This window comes from Cyphomyrmex costatus, unplaced genomic scaffold (genome assembly GCF_001594065.2).
Source record: "Cyphomyrmex costatus isolate MS0001 unplaced genomic scaffold, Ccosl1.0 scaffold1211, whole genome shotgun sequence".
NCBI lineage: Eukaryota > Metazoa > Arthropoda > Insecta > Hymenoptera > Formicidae > Cyphomyrmex > Cyphomyrmex costatus.
The window spans coordinates 157,066-175,798 of NW_017275187.1; the positions used below are offsets into that span (position 1 = coordinate 157,066).

At 35.2% G+C, this 18,733-nt stretch overlaps 1 protein-coding gene across 1 annotated transcript in view; it reads right to left on the reverse strand.

Moving 5' to 3' along the window:
• Positions 1-838: 838 nt before the first annotated feature.
• The window catches only part of Ptr (patched domain-containing protein), a 28,265-nt gene continuing 10,370 nt past the window's right edge, over positions 839-18,733 (reverse strand). Inside the window, exons 2-9 of the mRNA XM_018547362.1 lie at positions 10,815-11,088; positions 9,859-10,069; positions 9,551-9,736; positions 8,189-8,532; positions 6,286-6,486; positions 5,931-6,062; positions 5,063-5,376; positions 839-3,017 (exon numbers count right to left, since the gene is read on the reverse strand). Coding sequence (XP_018402864.1) covers positions 1,470-3,017; positions 5,063-5,376; positions 5,931-6,062; positions 6,286-6,486; positions 8,189-8,532; positions 9,551-9,736; positions 9,859-10,069; positions 10,815-11,088 — 3,210 coding nt within the window. The 3' untranslated portion in view covers positions 839-1,469. The remainder of the gene's footprint in view (positions 3,018-5,062; positions 5,377-5,930; positions 6,063-6,285; positions 6,487-8,188; positions 8,533-9,550; positions 9,737-9,858; positions 10,070-10,814; positions 11,089-18,733) is intronic.

An 18,733-nucleotide genomic window follows, 5' to 3' on the forward strand; every position in this document is an offset into this window, starting at 1 on the left:
ATTATTGCAAGGATCCCAGGATCTAAGAATCCGGGATTCAAGTGTGACTTAAAATTTAACACCTAATGCTAGGCCCGTATTCTTGTCATACATGTAGAATGATCAGACGTACGCAATCGTATATAATCTTCTTTTATATTTAAATTGCCACGTCAGATTAAAAACAGGATTAAATGGCCAAACGTACGATAACAAACACTACAGTCCTCCGAAGAAGCAGAAATTCAATAATCGACAAATCTTTGGGAGATTTAAAAATTGATCTGCTTTCTTCTCGTTATAATGGACTATCGGCATTCTTCTTATGTCTTATAAAAAGAATGTAGTGTCGTTAAATGTATATAATTGCAACTGATTTTTGGAGCATGTACGATAGCTTGTTCCTCAAGTAATGTTCAAGCTTCGGTGTTGTATAAAAGTATACTCCGTATGTATGAACGTAGTGACACACAACTTCAACAACTTCGTTTTTTCACCACTATTTCGTAGTAAAAAAGCACTACTGTACAAAAAGTCTTCAAAATCACATTATTAATTCTTATTCAGCGGCACCTAGACCCTTTTCAGCTTCGTATATAAAATTAATATTCTTGGCAGCGTAAAAAAGTGTATAGTTAATATCATTTTTATTTGTACCTTGAGAACTTTCTTCATTTTTTACTCCATCTTCATTCTCAATATAGTCACATATTAATTAATCATCATTATTTATTTACTTTTTTCTATATGATTTAAGAAGAAAAAATTTAGATGCACAATAAAATCTAAATTAATTAAAATTTCATTTGAGAAAAGTGTAGGAAAAATTATTACACGAATCCGAGTGTATTCGGGCATTCTTTACTTCCGCTGTTTGAGAGTAAAATCCTCTTGAAATTCAGCCCTTTGAAACTAAATATCTAAGTATTTGCACAAAATGTCGCACAAATTTTCTATTTGTTTTTCTTTTCTTTGCATGGCCTCACAGAACTATCATGTAATCGAACATCGTTATAATTATAGTTATCTCTCGCCCAGATTTCAAATCCAAAATAAAATATCTCTTAATATTAATTGCTCGTAATGCTTAGCAAACATTTACATGTACTGGCCATTCGTCGAATAAGAATAGAAAAATATTATTGGGAGGAATTAATCAATTATATACGAGATATTTTACGTATTCGAGTTTACGTATTTCAGATTTGATATTTCCTAAAATTGATTCTCTCCCTATCTGTTTCTCTTTCTCTGGCAATATGGTTTTATTTGAGGTTCCGAAATGGGAATTAAAAGTAGAATATATAGGGAAAATGGACGCACTATTTTTGGATGTTACGATTGTCTGCGGATTCGATGTCGATCTTTTCTCGAGATAATATTACAGTTCTTTCTTCTCAAAACTATTAGTCTTGCTCCAAGGGACTGAATTTGAGGAATCTCCCATGTCGACAATATCTATCTTTCACACTATTTCCTCGCAATTCCCTCTAAGGATACCGGGGATCCGTAAAATGCCGCGTTGATGCAGGATACTGCAGATTGTGGTGGGATCTACTGCGTCTGTAATCGCACGGTAACTGATTCGAGTGGCGATACGCAACGTAAGGTCCTAAGCAAGAAACGTTGGCTGTTCGCGGACCATTGTCCTCGCCCGAATCTCGTGGTTGCGCTTCGGCGCCGGGATAGTCCGGCGCTGGATGCTGGGGTTCGTCGATCGCGGACTGGAACTGCGACAGTCCGTATAAGACGCCGATGGATCTCCTCCACATATCGTGGCGGATTTGATTCGATTGTTGGTCCTGTTGCTCCTGAGGCTGTTCCTGAGAAGACTTGCACTGGCGCCGCCTACTCTGCGAAGAACCGCTCTCGGTCGAGTTGCTGTCTTCGCTGGTGCCCAAACCGGGATCCCTCTCCTCGAACACCGCCATACTCATCACGGGACTATCTTGGAGTGGTTTGATGTCGCCCGGACCATAATAGACTAGATGAGGAAGCGGGATCACGTAGGGCGACTGTTGCTTCTGCTGCTGTTGTTGCAGTTGCAGCTTGCTCGCCTGCAATTCTTTCTCCTGCGTGCTATTCTTCGTATTTTCTGCTTCATCGGGCTCGTTTCCACCGCCAATACAGATGCCAGGCCCGAAGAGGGACAGCAACACCGGCAGCAGGAACATACCGTGCATGGCGCCAATAAAGATCACGAGGAAGACCATCTTGAAGAATACCAGAAAGATGTAGGTACCGGCCAATAGGAGGGCCATCAGACCGAGTATCGTCGAAGCGGCTCCCTGAACGATCGGCAGACCCAGGCTATACAAGCTTTCTTTGACTCGATCCTCCGCCCGAGGCTGCTTCGATCTCATGTAGGCATAACAGATGTGTGCAGTGAAGTCGACGCTGAAGCCAATGCACATGATCAGATTGATCATAGAGATGCTGTCAAGATTGACGTCCCACAGAGCCATGTAACCGGCAACTCCTAGCTCGATCGATACGATACAGAAGGCAACCCACAGGCAGCAGAAGATGTTCGGGATGAAGATGAAGCTGATGAGCATCATCACGAGCGCGCCGAATATCATGCACTGAATGCTGGTCGGTCTTACCAGCTCGAATTGGTCGAAGAACACAAAGTACGGATGAAACACGCTCGCGTTGAGCGGCGATGCCGCACATATGCCACGCAGCTCCTTCACCATGTCCTTCTCTTGATTGGTGCCGCTTACATTCACCGCCTGTATCAGGAACCGGCTCGCGACGATTTTCTCGTTCGTGTCGTCGAACTTAACGTCCAGAGAGAAGGCGCTGTTAGGAAAGAGCCAGAGCTCCTTGAGATTCTTGATGAAGTCGTGCTCGTCTGTGATGGTCGCGTTCAGATACTCCTGATTGCGCGTTACATAGCTGATGAAGCTACGGAGCCAGCTCTCGGTGTAGACAGGAGCACTGATGTACTTACTCGCTTCGAGACTGCTCGTCAAGTTCTCTATTTGCTGCTGAATCACTGGATTACTGTAGTCGTATTCACCAGATATGACGACCTAGAAAAATGACGAAAATGTATTTTTAAAATGTATTTTTAGCAGTAATTTTTTTCATATCAAACTGAAAATTGCGAACAAATCTTCCGCAAGAAAAACTGAATAACTTTTTTTTACGTGCGCTCAATACTTATAATTATTTATCATTTTTTTGTCACCTTTTCCATTCTGCGATTCATGAAAGTGGCAAAAGTAAACGGTAAAATCGCGAAGAATATATTATACGTTGGTCAGACCTTTTTAGGAATTCCCGCGGTATGCCCGTGAAAGTAATTTCGAGAAAGTGTATAGTCCTGCTTCCTCTCGGACCACGCAAAGCCGCAATGTCACGTTTTGTCACGATTATGCAATTTCGTCCGATCTTAGCACGTTGACATACGTACATTTCGACATGAAACGTTTCGCGAGCGGATCCAATTACGCTGTACGTCATTATTAAGAGTTCATCGTGACAGTAGTTTCTCGGCGAATGACGTTTCCGCGCAGTCATCGGAACTTGACGGCTCATGATGTCGGGACGTTATTAATATCGTGAGGAAACGCGATAGCGCGAAACCATCTTCGAGAAACGTACTTTCACTACAATGTATCGAACTAACGCGACGGGGGAGAAAAGGTCTCAGTGAAATTCTTAGTCTACGATCATATCTCTTTCGCTACATTCACAATTTTATTTCATCGGAGAAAGAGATCTCAACGTCGTACAAAGAAGCGCGCTTCAAACGCATTGAAATCGCCCTTCGAAGGTGGAGGAAATTACGAAATATTCACTTATCTAGTTGAAACAATCACAGAGGCTACAGGAAACCGTTTCGTGACAAACTGATGTATCTTCCGGAATGTATTTTTTTTTTTACTATATATCGCGTTTTTAAAGATACGTGAATTTAAGTCAAAAAACGCGATTCATGTTAGAACTTAGGATAGCATTTTATTTATAACTTTACTTTATCATATAAAATGAAAGCAAAAACTTAAACTATAATAATATATATAAAACATGCAAAATAAAATTATTTCTTGAAATTTGGTGCTAAATTATGGATCGTTACTTTAGAGTAAATTTAAATACCTAGATTGATAACATTTAATTCATATTTGTGAAGATATAAAGCAGTAAATAATAAAAACTACATTAATATATATATATAAAATAATATTTTGTATTTAAAAAGAACGCTAAAAATACATTTAACATGATTCTAAACGTGAATAATAAAATCTCCAAGTTATTTAGTAATCGCATCAGTAAAATATCTTCCGGTTTCTCGTAATCACTTTATTAGAAATTTTATCATATAGAATATATTGAAATGTCAGAAAATAAAATAGAGAAAGGGATTCTTGGATGTGTGTGCGAGTCAGCGTGAAATTATATTTGGCGTCATTTGATTAAGGTATAAGTAAGTGGCGGATTTATACGGGGGGTCTCTCTGATTTAGTTAGTCTTTCTCGTTGATCGGTTCGTGATGTAACGGACATTGCTTTTCTTGAGGTTCACACTAGCCAGCCGGAGAAAGTTGTTTGCACGATATCGCGTCGTGTCGGAGAGCACGTGACATAATTGCGCGTACCGGATTATGCGTGGCAGTTTCAAGCGTAACGCACTCCGTTCTTCCGAACGTGTTTCTTTCTGCGCTTATGAGGAAATATCCTTCGCGAGTTCGCATGTATAAAAACCGGAAATCTCTAAATATTGACCAAAGCTTCGAGAAACAAAAAGAACTATCGCGATGTAGAAACGCGATTATTTTGCACAGTCAATAAAGTGATGCCAAAAATGCTGTTGATCAACAATCAAGGTGCCAAATTAGAAACTTGGACTTTTTTATGTGCCACATTACAGTATTTAATTTTTTCACAACTTTTTTTGTTGCTATTTGGTATATTTTTCAAATATTCAAGCAGATAAAATTCGATAACGACATACAATATGTTGAAAAATTTTGAAAAAAAATTGTGTACGTAAGTGACAAGCGAAAAATTTTTATTTCAATTGCCTTGCAAGTTTCGTAACTTTTAAAACGAAATTTGTGGATATCTACCTGTATCCTGTAAGGAAATTCTCTAAAATAATAATCCTCGCGGTCGTAAAAGGCGATCGAATAGGAATCTTCCTTGGAAAGTTTGCGTCGATCGAGGCCTTCCTTAAGATTCGTGAGTCCGTAAAGTGCACCAATAAGATAGCACACAAAAATGAGGATGATGATCGCTTTCACAGGGCTATAATTTAGTGCAGCTGCCAAATAATCGCGGAACCAAGTCATGCATCCGTGTTCAGGATTATCAATCGGATTGTCAGGATTGTCAGGATCAATCCCGCCGGAACACAACGCTCTGTACAGCCACGATCGATGAGCTGAAATGTCATATGTCATATAAAATGGTAATTCTGTTAAAGAAAGTATCGTTTGTCGTAGTTCTTCGTTATGCGTCTAATTCTAAGGCTTATAGTATTATAATTCGCACATAAGATCGAAGTATCGACGGTTTCTTTTTCGGCAGTTTACAGTCGTTGGTATGACAATGTTTGGAAAAAAGAATACAGAGAAAGCAAACTTTTTCCTTTACGTAATACCGTATGATCTAACGAATTAACGGTTTCCGAACGTAACGCACGTCTGTCCGTTGATGTAACATCGATACGTCACGCAGACGTAACAAGATTTCGAACAGTAGTGAATAACAACGATTCGCAGTGAGAGAAAACAACAACGTAACTGTAAATTTACAAGAAATTAGCATTTGCGGGTAATTAAAATTAGAAATTATAATAATCGTCGAGAATTACCATCGTAACGTATATATACATACGTTATTATATGTAATAACGGTTTTGTAAGCAGATCTAAATACGATGACGTGAAATAGATAACATTATATTCTTATAAATAAAACAATTGCAATACTTACTGGATTTAGAGAGCGGCTGCACTTTGCAACAGATAACACTGTGCAAATTTCTTTGTTCGCAATAACCACTGATCGCCACACACCCGCTGAAGAATGTTATGTGAAACAGGAAAGTAAACACCACTGCGAAACCTGTCAGTTAATACATACTTAATATTAATAATCAAAAATACGAACTCAAATATCGAACGATATCAAATATATATATCAGAAAGTTGTAGTAGACTTTCTAAATACTATATTATTTCTTTTTACAGTCTTTACGCTCGTATAATTTATCTATTTAATAAATTGTAATACCAGATTTTAAATAATTCGCTTAAATACAACTTGATTCATTTCGACATCCCGGTACCTGAATAAATGCAAAAAATTTGAACCGAAGGGAAGGGCGACAAGATCCCAATGAAGAAAGATATCATATCCGTCAAGGATGTGATAGTAATAGAAACGGCAGCCTCGCTCAATGTCGATGCCATCCTTTCAGGCACTGGTTTGGAGATACTTGTCCTTCTCCAGGCTGCTAGCATGACAAAAGTATCGTCGATCCCTATTCCTGTAATTAAAAGGCACGATTTACACTCAATCAACAATTACAAATTTTTGTAAAACGTATGTGAGTTATGCAAAAGAAAAATCCAAAGTTACTAAAATTTCAATTTATTAATGTAGTATATATAATAATAATTTTTATCTTTAGAGTTTCTTTCTTTATTATTTTATTTTAAGTCTCTCTTACAAATTTTTCTATAATACAGCTTCTTATATGAATTTCATATTCCTTTTCAAGGGTTGAATTTTAAACTTATTAATGTATATCTTCAAAAAGCAATTTTTTTAGTTTTTTAATTGCGCATTTTTTAAGTTGTACGAATTTTTCTATCACACGAATTTTTTACGAATTTCTTTCATATTATTCAATACGTAATTCCGAAAGACTTCGAACTGTTTTTTTGCATACCATAGTCTGATTAATTGTGAGTGCTTTTCCAAGAAAAGTAATATTGTTTAAAGTATTCGATGCATTTTCTAAATACAGTTAATTATTCCTTGAAAATTTATCACCATTGTTTCTTCCGTTGGATGTCACGTCTGTCTTCACAAGTCACGTCTAATTTCTCAGAGAGTATCATAAATAATAATAGGAAACCTGTTCTTTGCGATAAATCAAAACCGTGAGACAATGCATTTCTCATTTGTATTGAAAGCTTCATTAAACCGATACGTAAATATCTGTGACTAATAAAGACGTTATCATATATGACGCTTCTTCCTTCGGATATTTAATTTAATTCTATTTTATCTATTTAAAACTTTTTATAATAAAATTATAAATATTTTGTAACTTATAATACACACACACACACACATACACTCTCTCTCTCTCTCTCTCTACCTTTTACTTGATTTAATTTTCTTAAGAATATTAAAGACAATATATGGATATGAAGAACTGTCACTTATTTTTGGATGAAATTTAAGAGAATGGTCGTTTTGAGAATTGCGGTCGGTCGATTGGATCGAATAAAGCTATTATTATTGCTAAAGACTAACTTCGCTCGGCGTCATACGCAGGCAAGCGAGACGTCGAAAGGGAAAAGACGACTTCCGCTTTTCACATAAATCATAGTTCGTTTATTTCGCTCGTATGCACCAGACGGTGCGAGCTAACATGTTTATCAAGAACACGTGTTTCTACAGACGCGACAAGAGTTACGGCATAGTATTGCAAAAATGCTTAGGTGCAAAAATGCAGCGAAGCTTAGGACGTTATTTTCGTTGCTCAACTTATAGACTAGGTATCAATTTAAATATTGACCGTAACAAATTTCTGAGATAATAAAAGTTTACGAAGTAACAATTACCACGACGAAAGAATTACATATATAGCGTTCTAAACTTAATTTTAAAAAATATAACAAATTCGGAAAATTTTCATTTTTTGAGATCAAATAAAACACTATAATCAAAATTTCTTCTATAAATGATTAAAAATATTATTAATTAATAATGAATTAAAAGACTGAGTCAAATTTATAATATATATTGCAACTATATTAAAATATGGAACACGTGTCATATTTTTATCTGTAGAATATATCAGCAAATTAAAAAAAAAAATAGAAATTACGATGTTTCAAAAGTGTCCTGTTAGACATGTGGAAAGACTTTTTTACATTAATTATTTCATACTAAAAGATAAGCTCGTTTTTTTTTTCTTTCAAAAAAATATTGCAATAGTACCAATCACAGCTCACCTATCATGAGGAATGGTGCGGCAAGATTGAGGCCGATGAAGTCGATCCCCAGGTAAATGCACAATCCAAAAGCGGCAACTGTTGCCATGGCGGCAGAGATGTTGCCCAGAAGACCGAGCCAAGGTTTGCTGCGCACCCAATCGGTCATCATGCACGTCACGACTGAGAACAGGGCCATTATGATGAACGTGCTGGTGAAATACGGCACGATCGTCTTCGTGTTGGCCTCGAGCTCCAGCTCGAGGGTCCTCGAGGCGAATCTCGCGATACTAATATGCTTAAATGCACCTTCATCCTCGGCCTTGCCGACGACATCCAAAAAAGCCTCTTCCCAAGCAGCACCGCTAATTTGACAAATTGAAAAAGAGATTAATTATAGATACCCCGAAGAGTCTTGAAGACTCTGTCGTAAAACATTAGATATCATGAAGAATTTAGCCGAAAAATCTCTTGATTTCGTTTCTCTTTTCTAAAATTTAACTTTCTATAAGTAGTTTATGAAATAATTAATTTGACTCGATTTTCGCAGTTAAAATATACCCGAAACAATGGCTACATCAATATACATGTGCTTTACCATCTTTAACGATAACAATAGGCAATCAATATAATATGGTCACGGGTGAATCAGACACTTATTATTTGCACGGACGCCGTTGATAGCAATAGATGATTCAATTGGTGATGTCCGACTGGCGACCATGTGGTGAATTAATGAGATACCACTTACACACGAGCATAGTTTATTATTATGAACGTTAAAAATTTTGAATAGCAATTTTTATACACTGAAAAAGTTTACTAAATCTTAATACATATTTCTTGGAATATTATTAAGTAAACATTTACTTACAGTAAATTCAATTTTTTACTTAATCTTTTATTCAATAAAAATATGATAGTTAAATCAAACTAATGATTTTTATATTTAAATTAATATATATTTATATTTTATAAATATTTACTTAGAACTATTCAACCAAATATTAAAATTTGGTACTTTTCCGATGTAAAAATGCATTATGTATTAGATTATAAATTTTTAAATTTTCATTTGGTTGTACCTTAGTTTTATTTTAATGAGATTTTAGCTTTTCGCAATAATCATATCAAGATATTGAAATTTATAGAAAATTACTGTCGAGATATTATTTTTGATCGCGACAAATAAAATCCGCGGGTTCTACAATATTCGTATACGCGCATAAAGCGTACATCTTTGATGAAATTTCGAACATTCCCGTATCGGTAAACAACGGTCAACGTTACACGTTTGTGGTTGCTGTTGTGTTTAATTGAAATAACTGGACCAATTCCATCAGCGGGTTTCGACGTGTTTGCAAACGTGATCGGTGGACTTACATTGCATCCTGCCGTGGACTGTCGGCGGTGATGAAGTAGGCGAGCTGCACCGAGGGCGCCGATTCTATGATGAAATCATTATTGACGACGCTTCCGCCGAAGAATACCGGAAACAGATGAGCGTCCCAGGTGACCGGATTGAACATCACCGGAAACGTCAGATTTAGCTCTCGCCTCTCTACATCCCTGAAAAAGTTTAAGGCTCAATTTGAAACTCGACGCGAATTGACGAATGCGATTTTGAAACGCGTTCCACTTCTTTACGTTGCGGAATCGTTAATTTCTTTTCTTTCATTCATCTCGCGTACTTTATTATGTGATGAAGATTCAGGATGTCGTTGGTGAAACACTGGTCGAGCCATCGTGCACAAATTTGATCATAGATAAATTCTTCGTCCTCGTATTTTGCTGTGACATTCCTGATTAACCAGTCGAGCTCCCTCAACTCCTGCCAAATCGCGCTCTTCAGCATATTATGCCCGCCATCCTTGGGAATTACGATTACATGACCGAATCGGCCTGCAACAATCAACGGATTCAATCGATCACTAACTAGGAAGGTTATTTTTCCGGTGATAGTAAACCACGATTCTCTATTACTTTCCCATAAACGCGGCCTTTGAAGATAAAAAATTGCTGGGAAATTCAATTATAAAAATTTTTTTTTTATGTAAACTAAGAAAGTTAGAGAAAGTTCATCTAAAATAAATATTATTAAAAAAAAAATAAACTCTTAAGAGATTTTCTTAACGTTGAAAGTTACACTCTAAATTTCTTGCAGTGAAACCTCACTCCAAGAAAGTGAAAATACATACAACCATTCTTGAAAAAAGTGACAATTTTCACTTTTTTTAGAGTGAATTTTTACTTCAAAGGAGTAAAATCTCATTTGAAAAAAGTGAAATTTTACTTCTTTGGAAAGTAAACGCAGTTAAAAAAAATGAAAATTGTTATTCTTTTTTTCAAGAACTGATATATTCTCACTTTTATTCAAAAGTAGTTGTACTTTTATTGCCTTAGGGTGAGATTTTAGAGAGAGATTTAGAGTATAACATTGTTTCAATTATTTTAAAAGAAATGAAAAACGAATATTAAAGGTATCGTATAATTTTTCTGGAGAATCTTATAGAGGCACAAGAAATACGTTATCTCTATTTATGCCAACTCTCAATTGAAGGGATTATAGGCTTGTTGGATTCACGGAATTCCTTGCGGGCAAAGAAATCGCGAGAACGGCAGAATAAATGATTGACGAGACTCTCACCTGGTCGTGTGATACGACCAAGATTGAATTGGTGGCTGTAATTGACTTTGAAGTACTGCTCGACTATCGCTCGCTCGGTCTTGCCGGGTCCGTTGACGGGCGAGAAGAGGTATTCCGGGTCGATTTCGTAGTGTATCCTCTGGTAACCGGTAAAGCATATGCACGCCAACAGTATCGGCACGATTATGAAGTAGCCGGGATGTCGACCGACACAGAGGCCAACCTTGTAAAACGCGCGGTTTAAAAAGTCGTCGACGCACGTCAAGTGCCACATCTGAAAGCGAAAGTACGATAAACCGTTAATCATTATTCCATCTAATACATTGCTAGAAAATCAAGGCTTAAGACCAAGTTAATAATATTAAATTGTAATCAAGGATTTATAAGTAAGAAGAAAAAAATTCTCTTCTTCTTTAAAAGCTATAAAGATAGATTATTCTTTAAATTAAAAATCAGAAAAAAGAAGACAATAATTAACAATAATAAATGCGTTACGGTTGTTGAGTCGTGTATACTGTTAGATCCCTGGGGCATTTTCACGAGCTCGTGAAACAAAGGATGTATAAAAATTTATATTTCATAATTAGAAGCGGTATTCAAAGGTTTAACGGAGTCGAAACGTAGGCGCTTCCTGCATACGAATTCCTATCGATTTGCAATCGATCAATCATTTATTGTATAAAAACTGTAGAAAGCACGTTTTATTCAGATATAAGAAATGTTCTGATCCGTCCAATTAGTGTTTTGCATTTACAACGCATTGCGTGTAGATATATACCGCAAGAAATGCAAAGTGAATTGCTGGACGAATTGCTGTGCGCAAGATTGAATCTCTCGTCGTGGTTCGTTGAACGCGTAACGCGAAAAATACACCGTAAGGTTTTTTCGTCTCTTCCACTCTTTATTGTTAGAAAAATTTATTGTTCTTTCAAATTACCTTGAGTGCGCCCGATAATCGCGCTATTTGCTTATTCAACGCTCCCCTTAGTTGGAACATGCGGAAAAACTCGTCATTTATGCCATAAAGAGTCATGGCTTGGCTTCTTACGATGTAGTTTTACGGAAACAAGATTTCACCAAAGTAAGCTAATAAAACGAAACTTTTTATTTTTACAATTAAGACATCAAAATTATCTTTGATGTCGGATATTACGAAATTTTTGATGAAGAGATCGAATAAAGAAGTTAAATGAAAATAAAGGATAGACGAAAATATAAAGACATAGGATTAAAGGATTATTTATATTCGAAGATCTCATAGAATTCGTTGTTATTTTTCTTTAGATATTTCTAAAGAACTCCAGAATATCAGTCTAAATTTATTTGTGACCCGTGCGAAATTGAAATATCAATTTTAGTCCCTTGGGTAAGCGATTGAAGCATCGGAGGATTCGTGCGAGGGTAACATTTAGGATGATTGTCATTGAAATCATGTAGAAAAGTGTCGTCAGACTTGACCTACATTGTTCAATATTACGTGTTTGGCGTGCTGAAAGCTTAACAACATTATCGTTGAATGCGTTTTATAGAAGCAGATCGTTTATCAAACTGTAATGCTTACTGACTTCAATCCTTGCTCAGAGTTTGTACACATCTCTGTCTTCTTTTCTTATTACTTATTTTCTATATGTTTTTAATCTTATGCTTCTTCTGTGTAATATACATGTATATATATTACTATGTAATGGAAAAGTGATACAAGCAAAACATTAGTATTTTAAAAATAATGAAAGAAATTTGACTTTAAAGACAAATATATTTTGATGAAAAAACGATATACATTTGCAACTCGTTTGCTTATATGGGAAAATATCAATTTTTTAAATTTACATCAAAGGATTGCAATGTTCGAATTTTGAAAACTCATAACGTAGTTTTAACGAATGTATTATAATTGAAACTATACATGTATAACATGAAAAGAAAAGTAGAGTTTTATGTAAATTAATTAATTAAAATACTTCCAATTAAGAATTTTAAAAAATGCTTTACAGAAAAGTTGCTAATTTTGAAATACATCATTTTCAATCTATCAAAAAAATGCAGCAATATATTAATAAATAATACAATAACAAGTTATGAGATAGAGATTTCAATCCATGCCCATAGAAAAAATAAATATTACGTAAAGAAATAATTATTTCAGATTTATATATAACAGATTTTCAATTTATTGGTTTTAATTAAACAAGTTTAGCCGATCAATGTCGTGGCGTAACCGATCCTTAATCGATTTTCGTTGAAACTCGTTGCTATTCATAACATCGTATTCCATTAGTAATTCAATAGTGTTCCGGCTGGTTTCATATTCCTATCTACGTATCAATGATAAAATGGAAGCGATTATAACAAAATTGCTCTACAGTTAATCATTGCGAAATTATATACACAATTGAATTCAAATAATAATAATAGATAGAAATATTTTTTCCGCTAGCTTTGTTATCGAAATATCAAAACTGAGCAAGAGAGAGAGAGAGAGAGAGAGAGAGAGAGAGAGTGTGAGTGAGTGAGTTCCTCCCCCCCTTGTTAGTTAATGAAAGAGTATGGCTGGATGGTTTTTAATCAAAAGCCCTTCGATCGAGGAGAATTCCACATCTTTTGTTCAAACACAAAGCCTTTTTTCACGGGACGATGGTGCCCTCATAAGGGATTACATGACACGATCGAAGGAGAATGAATCATCTTCGTCAGATTTTCACGCACGTTCGTCTTCTCACCTTGAAGATCCGAGATGGTTTTTAATTCATTTTGCGCATAGAAAGATATGGTAACTTGGGTAATTTAATCATCGTACGTCAACCGATTGCAGATTGAAAAAAATTTCTTGCGAAAACAAATAGTTATGTCTAGCCTGAGATTTTTAATATTTTAATGTATTTTTAATAATTAAGTAAATACAAGGACGTCAACTCTTGACGTTAAATAATACAAATAATAGAAAGAGCATCAAGCATGTAAGAATCAATTATAAAATTCACAAAAATATTATATAAATAAATTAAAATATATAATAAAATACACTGTAATTAAATGTAAACTTAAAACAATATTCATTACATGTTTCGGCTTCTAGTTCTGAGTCATCTTCAGATGTTAAAGAACGTAAAAATATTATAAAACAGATACCATTGTTATAGAGCAATTAAGCATTATACATGTATTGTATGAGACCAGATGAACTTTTTATAGAATATCCGAAATCACTCGCAAATGATTAGAAGATTGATTGTTGGTAATTTCTCGATAATCTGATAATAGTTAAAGTATTAATTATTTTAAATAAGTTGTTTAAAGAAACCAATTTAAATAAAGAGAAAATTTTCAGTTGTAAAATCTCGAATTCATCTACTTAATTCATCAGAAATGGAATCTTTCTAACAATAAGACTATTTCGTGAAATTCTTGCATTGATATCGCAAATCTCTTCATAAATTTCCACATAAATCGATTTCCGGCGAAATAAGGAGAACCATAAATCTCCACAAGAAAGCTCGGTACCAGTCTGGACCGTAGTTTTGCGACACGAAACGACATCGGTCGCGAGTATAGATTTGCTGCTACTTTCTAAAACCGTTCGATCCTGCCCGCGGATTTTCCTTCGCGTACATTAGCTGATTAAAAAAAAGGTATCGCCGATAGGTAGAAGTTCAGAGGCTAGTGCCACTGGTGCACAGGTGTGTTTCGTGCGGAGAAAGTCACGTTGTAACTGCCATTGGGTAATCCTGACCTGCCGCACACTGTCGTTTCTGTTCGTTTAGAGACGATTGAATAACGTCGCGTAACAATTGCTTTTGCTTTGCTGTCTCAGGTTCACCAGTTGTATCTGCATGCCTCTGATCTCATCAGCGGTTGCAGAATGGGAAAGAGGTTCTCGATTTCTACATGTATTTAAATGTTTAACGTTAATTTTCTTAAGTGGCGACGAAAGAAAACCATATACGTCCTGTATACTATTTACATATTACATCTCTTTGTCAGACGCTCCGAAGTAATTGTTTCGTAATTTTATCGGTATGAGTAACTTTGACCTGATCTAAATAAACAACTGCGATAGCCGCTAATGGAAATTATTTAGACTGATAGCAGAGTCATTGTTTTAAACGGCGGACGTGTAATTTAAATAGATTCAATTTATATGAATCGCAAAAAACAGAGACGAAAAAAATCGAAAATTGTAATACATTGGATATATATAAACATCATCTTTTCTTCTTTCAAAATTATATACATTAAATTATATTAAATAATGGCAAGATATAATAAGAGAACGAAATAATACACGTGAACTTTATACAATAATATTTTGTTAATACTGGTTTTAATCACACTGGTCTGGTACAGCTGCGTCTTATTTAATGTTATCGATATCATGGCGTTTTCTTTATAAACGAGAAGGACTCTGTAACGGAAGATCGAAGTACGCTGTTACGACAGATTATTATCTTTGGGTCAATAGGACACTCCGCTATCTTCTTAATATTTTATAATACTGGTAGCGGTTATGAATGAGGGAAACCACTTTTTGTAACTTAATAATATTACCGTTTTGTAACTAATAATATTACCGATCATATACGCTGAATAATTTCCGTATACAAGACATTTGCAGAATGTAGAACCTGCAGTGCCGAGGTGCTCGTGTTAGATATGAAAAATTTGTGAAAAAAAGAAGAAGGAAGGCGGAATAGTCTTGGAACTAGAATTTACAAACCGCATTCATATCATACATTTTCGAATGTGAAGGGGGTTGTGATAACTTTTTTTGAAAGACTTAAATCAAGTTTTAAGTGTTCGCTAAAGTAAAACGGTACATAGGCTTATAAAAGTGAATTATTGTATAATACAAAATAAGAAAATGAAGAAAATATATAATACAAATTGACGAAGAAGTTTGCGCGATTATCAAGGTGTCTATTATCGAGACGTCAAGCAGTTTAATCCTTTGAAGAAAATAACATCTGGGACTTGTGCAAAAAGATCCTTTGAAAAATGTAATATTACAACAACGTAGATAAAAATGAGTGGAGTTAAAAATTTTATAATATTGAGAATTTGCGCGATGTCACAAATTTATAATTAAATTTTTGTCTGCAATACTTTTGCAAAAATTCTACATTATTTCATATCTTTTTAAGTTAAAATGATATCACGTTTAAAATCGATGATCTAAAGCAGAAACATGACATGTTAAACAAATGTATAACATAATCTATATAATATAATGATAATCAAGATTAAGTTAAAGATAGAGATTAAGCTGGTCAAGAATCCGCGGAAAAGTTGACATGTTTTATTGCAAATATATTTCTTTTACATAGAAAAAGTATTTGCGGAGCTTTCGGGATAAATTATCGGGGTTTAAAACAATTAAATGATTAATAATTCTGAGGTTCCAAATAGCAGTTAAAAATATAAATTATAAAACACGCGTTTTAACAATTCGCTCGCAGAATTCTGATTGTTCAATTTCACCAAGCGCCGCGTCCTCGGGGTTTCCTGATTCGTGAAATATCGCATGTAATAACTTTCATCAAAAGACAAACCGAACGGACATATTGACGTTATTAATTTACCGGGGTGACGTTAAATGATCGCTGGGAGAAAATTATTTTAACAATAAAAGTAACAGTAAAATAAATTACATTTATTATTAAAAATGTCGTTTTCTAACATTTATTAGTCATAAATATGATAACAGTAATATTCATTGACCATCATTGTTACTGCTTGAGTTTCGTAATCAGCTTCGCGCTTAATAAAAAAAACCGACTTTCCACTTGCGTTGCCTTCTAATATTACTATAATAATAGCCGATGGAGACTCAGTGGGAATGAAATTATACGAATAAAAACTCGCGGCAACATAGGGAAAGTATATTCAAGCATAAGAATGATTACTTCCTGGAGACCAGCTCGAGTTAGTGAAGTATGCTCAAATAACTGAAAGTGAGTCGATGAACGAGTTTTTAATTTAAGATACAATTCATCCTCTCATCCTCCATTCGCTCTCGCTGTTGCTGCAGTATTGATTTTGGGCCGCTGACGTTTATTACATTTGGCATGACTATAGTTGCACCTGTCCTTCTTTTGCCACGAATATTATTACTGTTGTCAAAATACGAATGGCAAACAGCTTAGGAAAATTGAATGCCAATCAAAAGCCTTTAACGACGATAAAATACACACTCGGGCCATTGTGCGATTGAAATATTACGCGATCGTTACGTCATTATTCGTTACCATTTATTTAAACCATTTTATATCGTTTATGTCCACCTCGTTAGTCACTTGCAAGAAGCGATTTATTTGGAACATTCGCGTTTGAAAGTAACATCTGGGATTTGCGCAAATGTCGTGCAATTAGCGACGCGTACCGAGACCGAACGCGCGTGTTCAATACGCGACACTCATTATCGTGTCGCCATTTTTTTTTTTTTCGCGACCTTAATAGGTATGATTTTGCGCGTGATATTCGCCGCTACGAAAAGAATTTATTGATTATCACCGAATCCAATTCCCGTGGCTGCAGTGAACGTACAATATTATGATTAACATTGCAATTTGCATGGTTTGAAATCATTACACTACATATAATAACTAATGGTAAATGACGCTGTTATTCGCCAACAACATTCTCGCTTGGCGCAATCACGGCGCCAATTAGCAACCAACGGCCTCCCTTGTCCTTTCGTGAAATACCTTTCACGTACGTGCTCGCGGCGTACTGCACGCAGGTGTGTAAATGCTTACGCACGTGCCCAAGAACAGACGCACGCCCGATTCTTCCTTGCCGTTAATGATAAGCAAGTGCAGCGTGTCGATGTGAAAGTATGCCGTGACTAAGGAGAGATTTTTCCATTTCGTATTATTTACAGGCGTGCGGCGCTTTCGTTCTTTACGTTCGTCGCGGCACCTCGACGCGGCCCTTTCTAAACATTTCTTTCTACCCTTCCAAACACGCTCTCGATCGTGTTTCTCTCACCTCTCTTCCCTCTCTTACTCGTCAGAACGTGCCTTTATCCTCACAAAGACTTACGTACGTCTCACTGAATAGTGAATAGTGGATTTTCCGTCTTTTATCACAGATGGTTACACGGGACAATTTTGTTGAAACATCTATAAATTTAATTAGATATAGATCTGAGGTTGATATTCATACCTGTAGATCGATCCACGATTGATCCTCATTTCAAAGTGAGCTAGATTTGAATTAAAGTTCGAACTAACCGAATTTATATTAAATCATAGTTTGAGAAGCGTTTTTCAAATAAAAGATTGATTTAAACCTATAGCTCAAATCGAATCTCAGGTTGAATCACCATTATTATGAATACGATCCTGAAAGTAATTTTGTTAGAATATCAAAATAATTACGTAGGACGTTCAAGTATAATGAGCACGGCTGCAAAAAGTCAACATTCTAGCAACCAGCTTGAGTGTCCTACATAATTTTTTTTTTCCCAACCAAATTAATTTCAGATCTCTTTATCTAATTTTAAATATTTTTTTAAATATTGGTATGAACTTAATATCACGCGGTATTGATGTCGTCAAGTACATATAAGATTTTAAATCCACACTTTAAAACAATTATTTATGATATTAATACCACATCATGTTGATGTTAATATTAACAAACAATAGAAAATATATATGCTTGATATCACTTATATACGCGGTTTGGTTAACATCAATATCACATGATATTAAATTCATACCAATATTTTTAAAAGTTTTATTTAAAATTAGATACACGGAGATCTGAAAATAATTTGGTTTAAATCGACATTAAAACCTCTAGTATTAATATCGCATTAGTCATATTATATTTAAAATCTATGGTATTAAATTCGTACGTTGATGTTAATATTAACACCAACACACACACGGTGAGAATTATATTCTTCATCTGAAGTT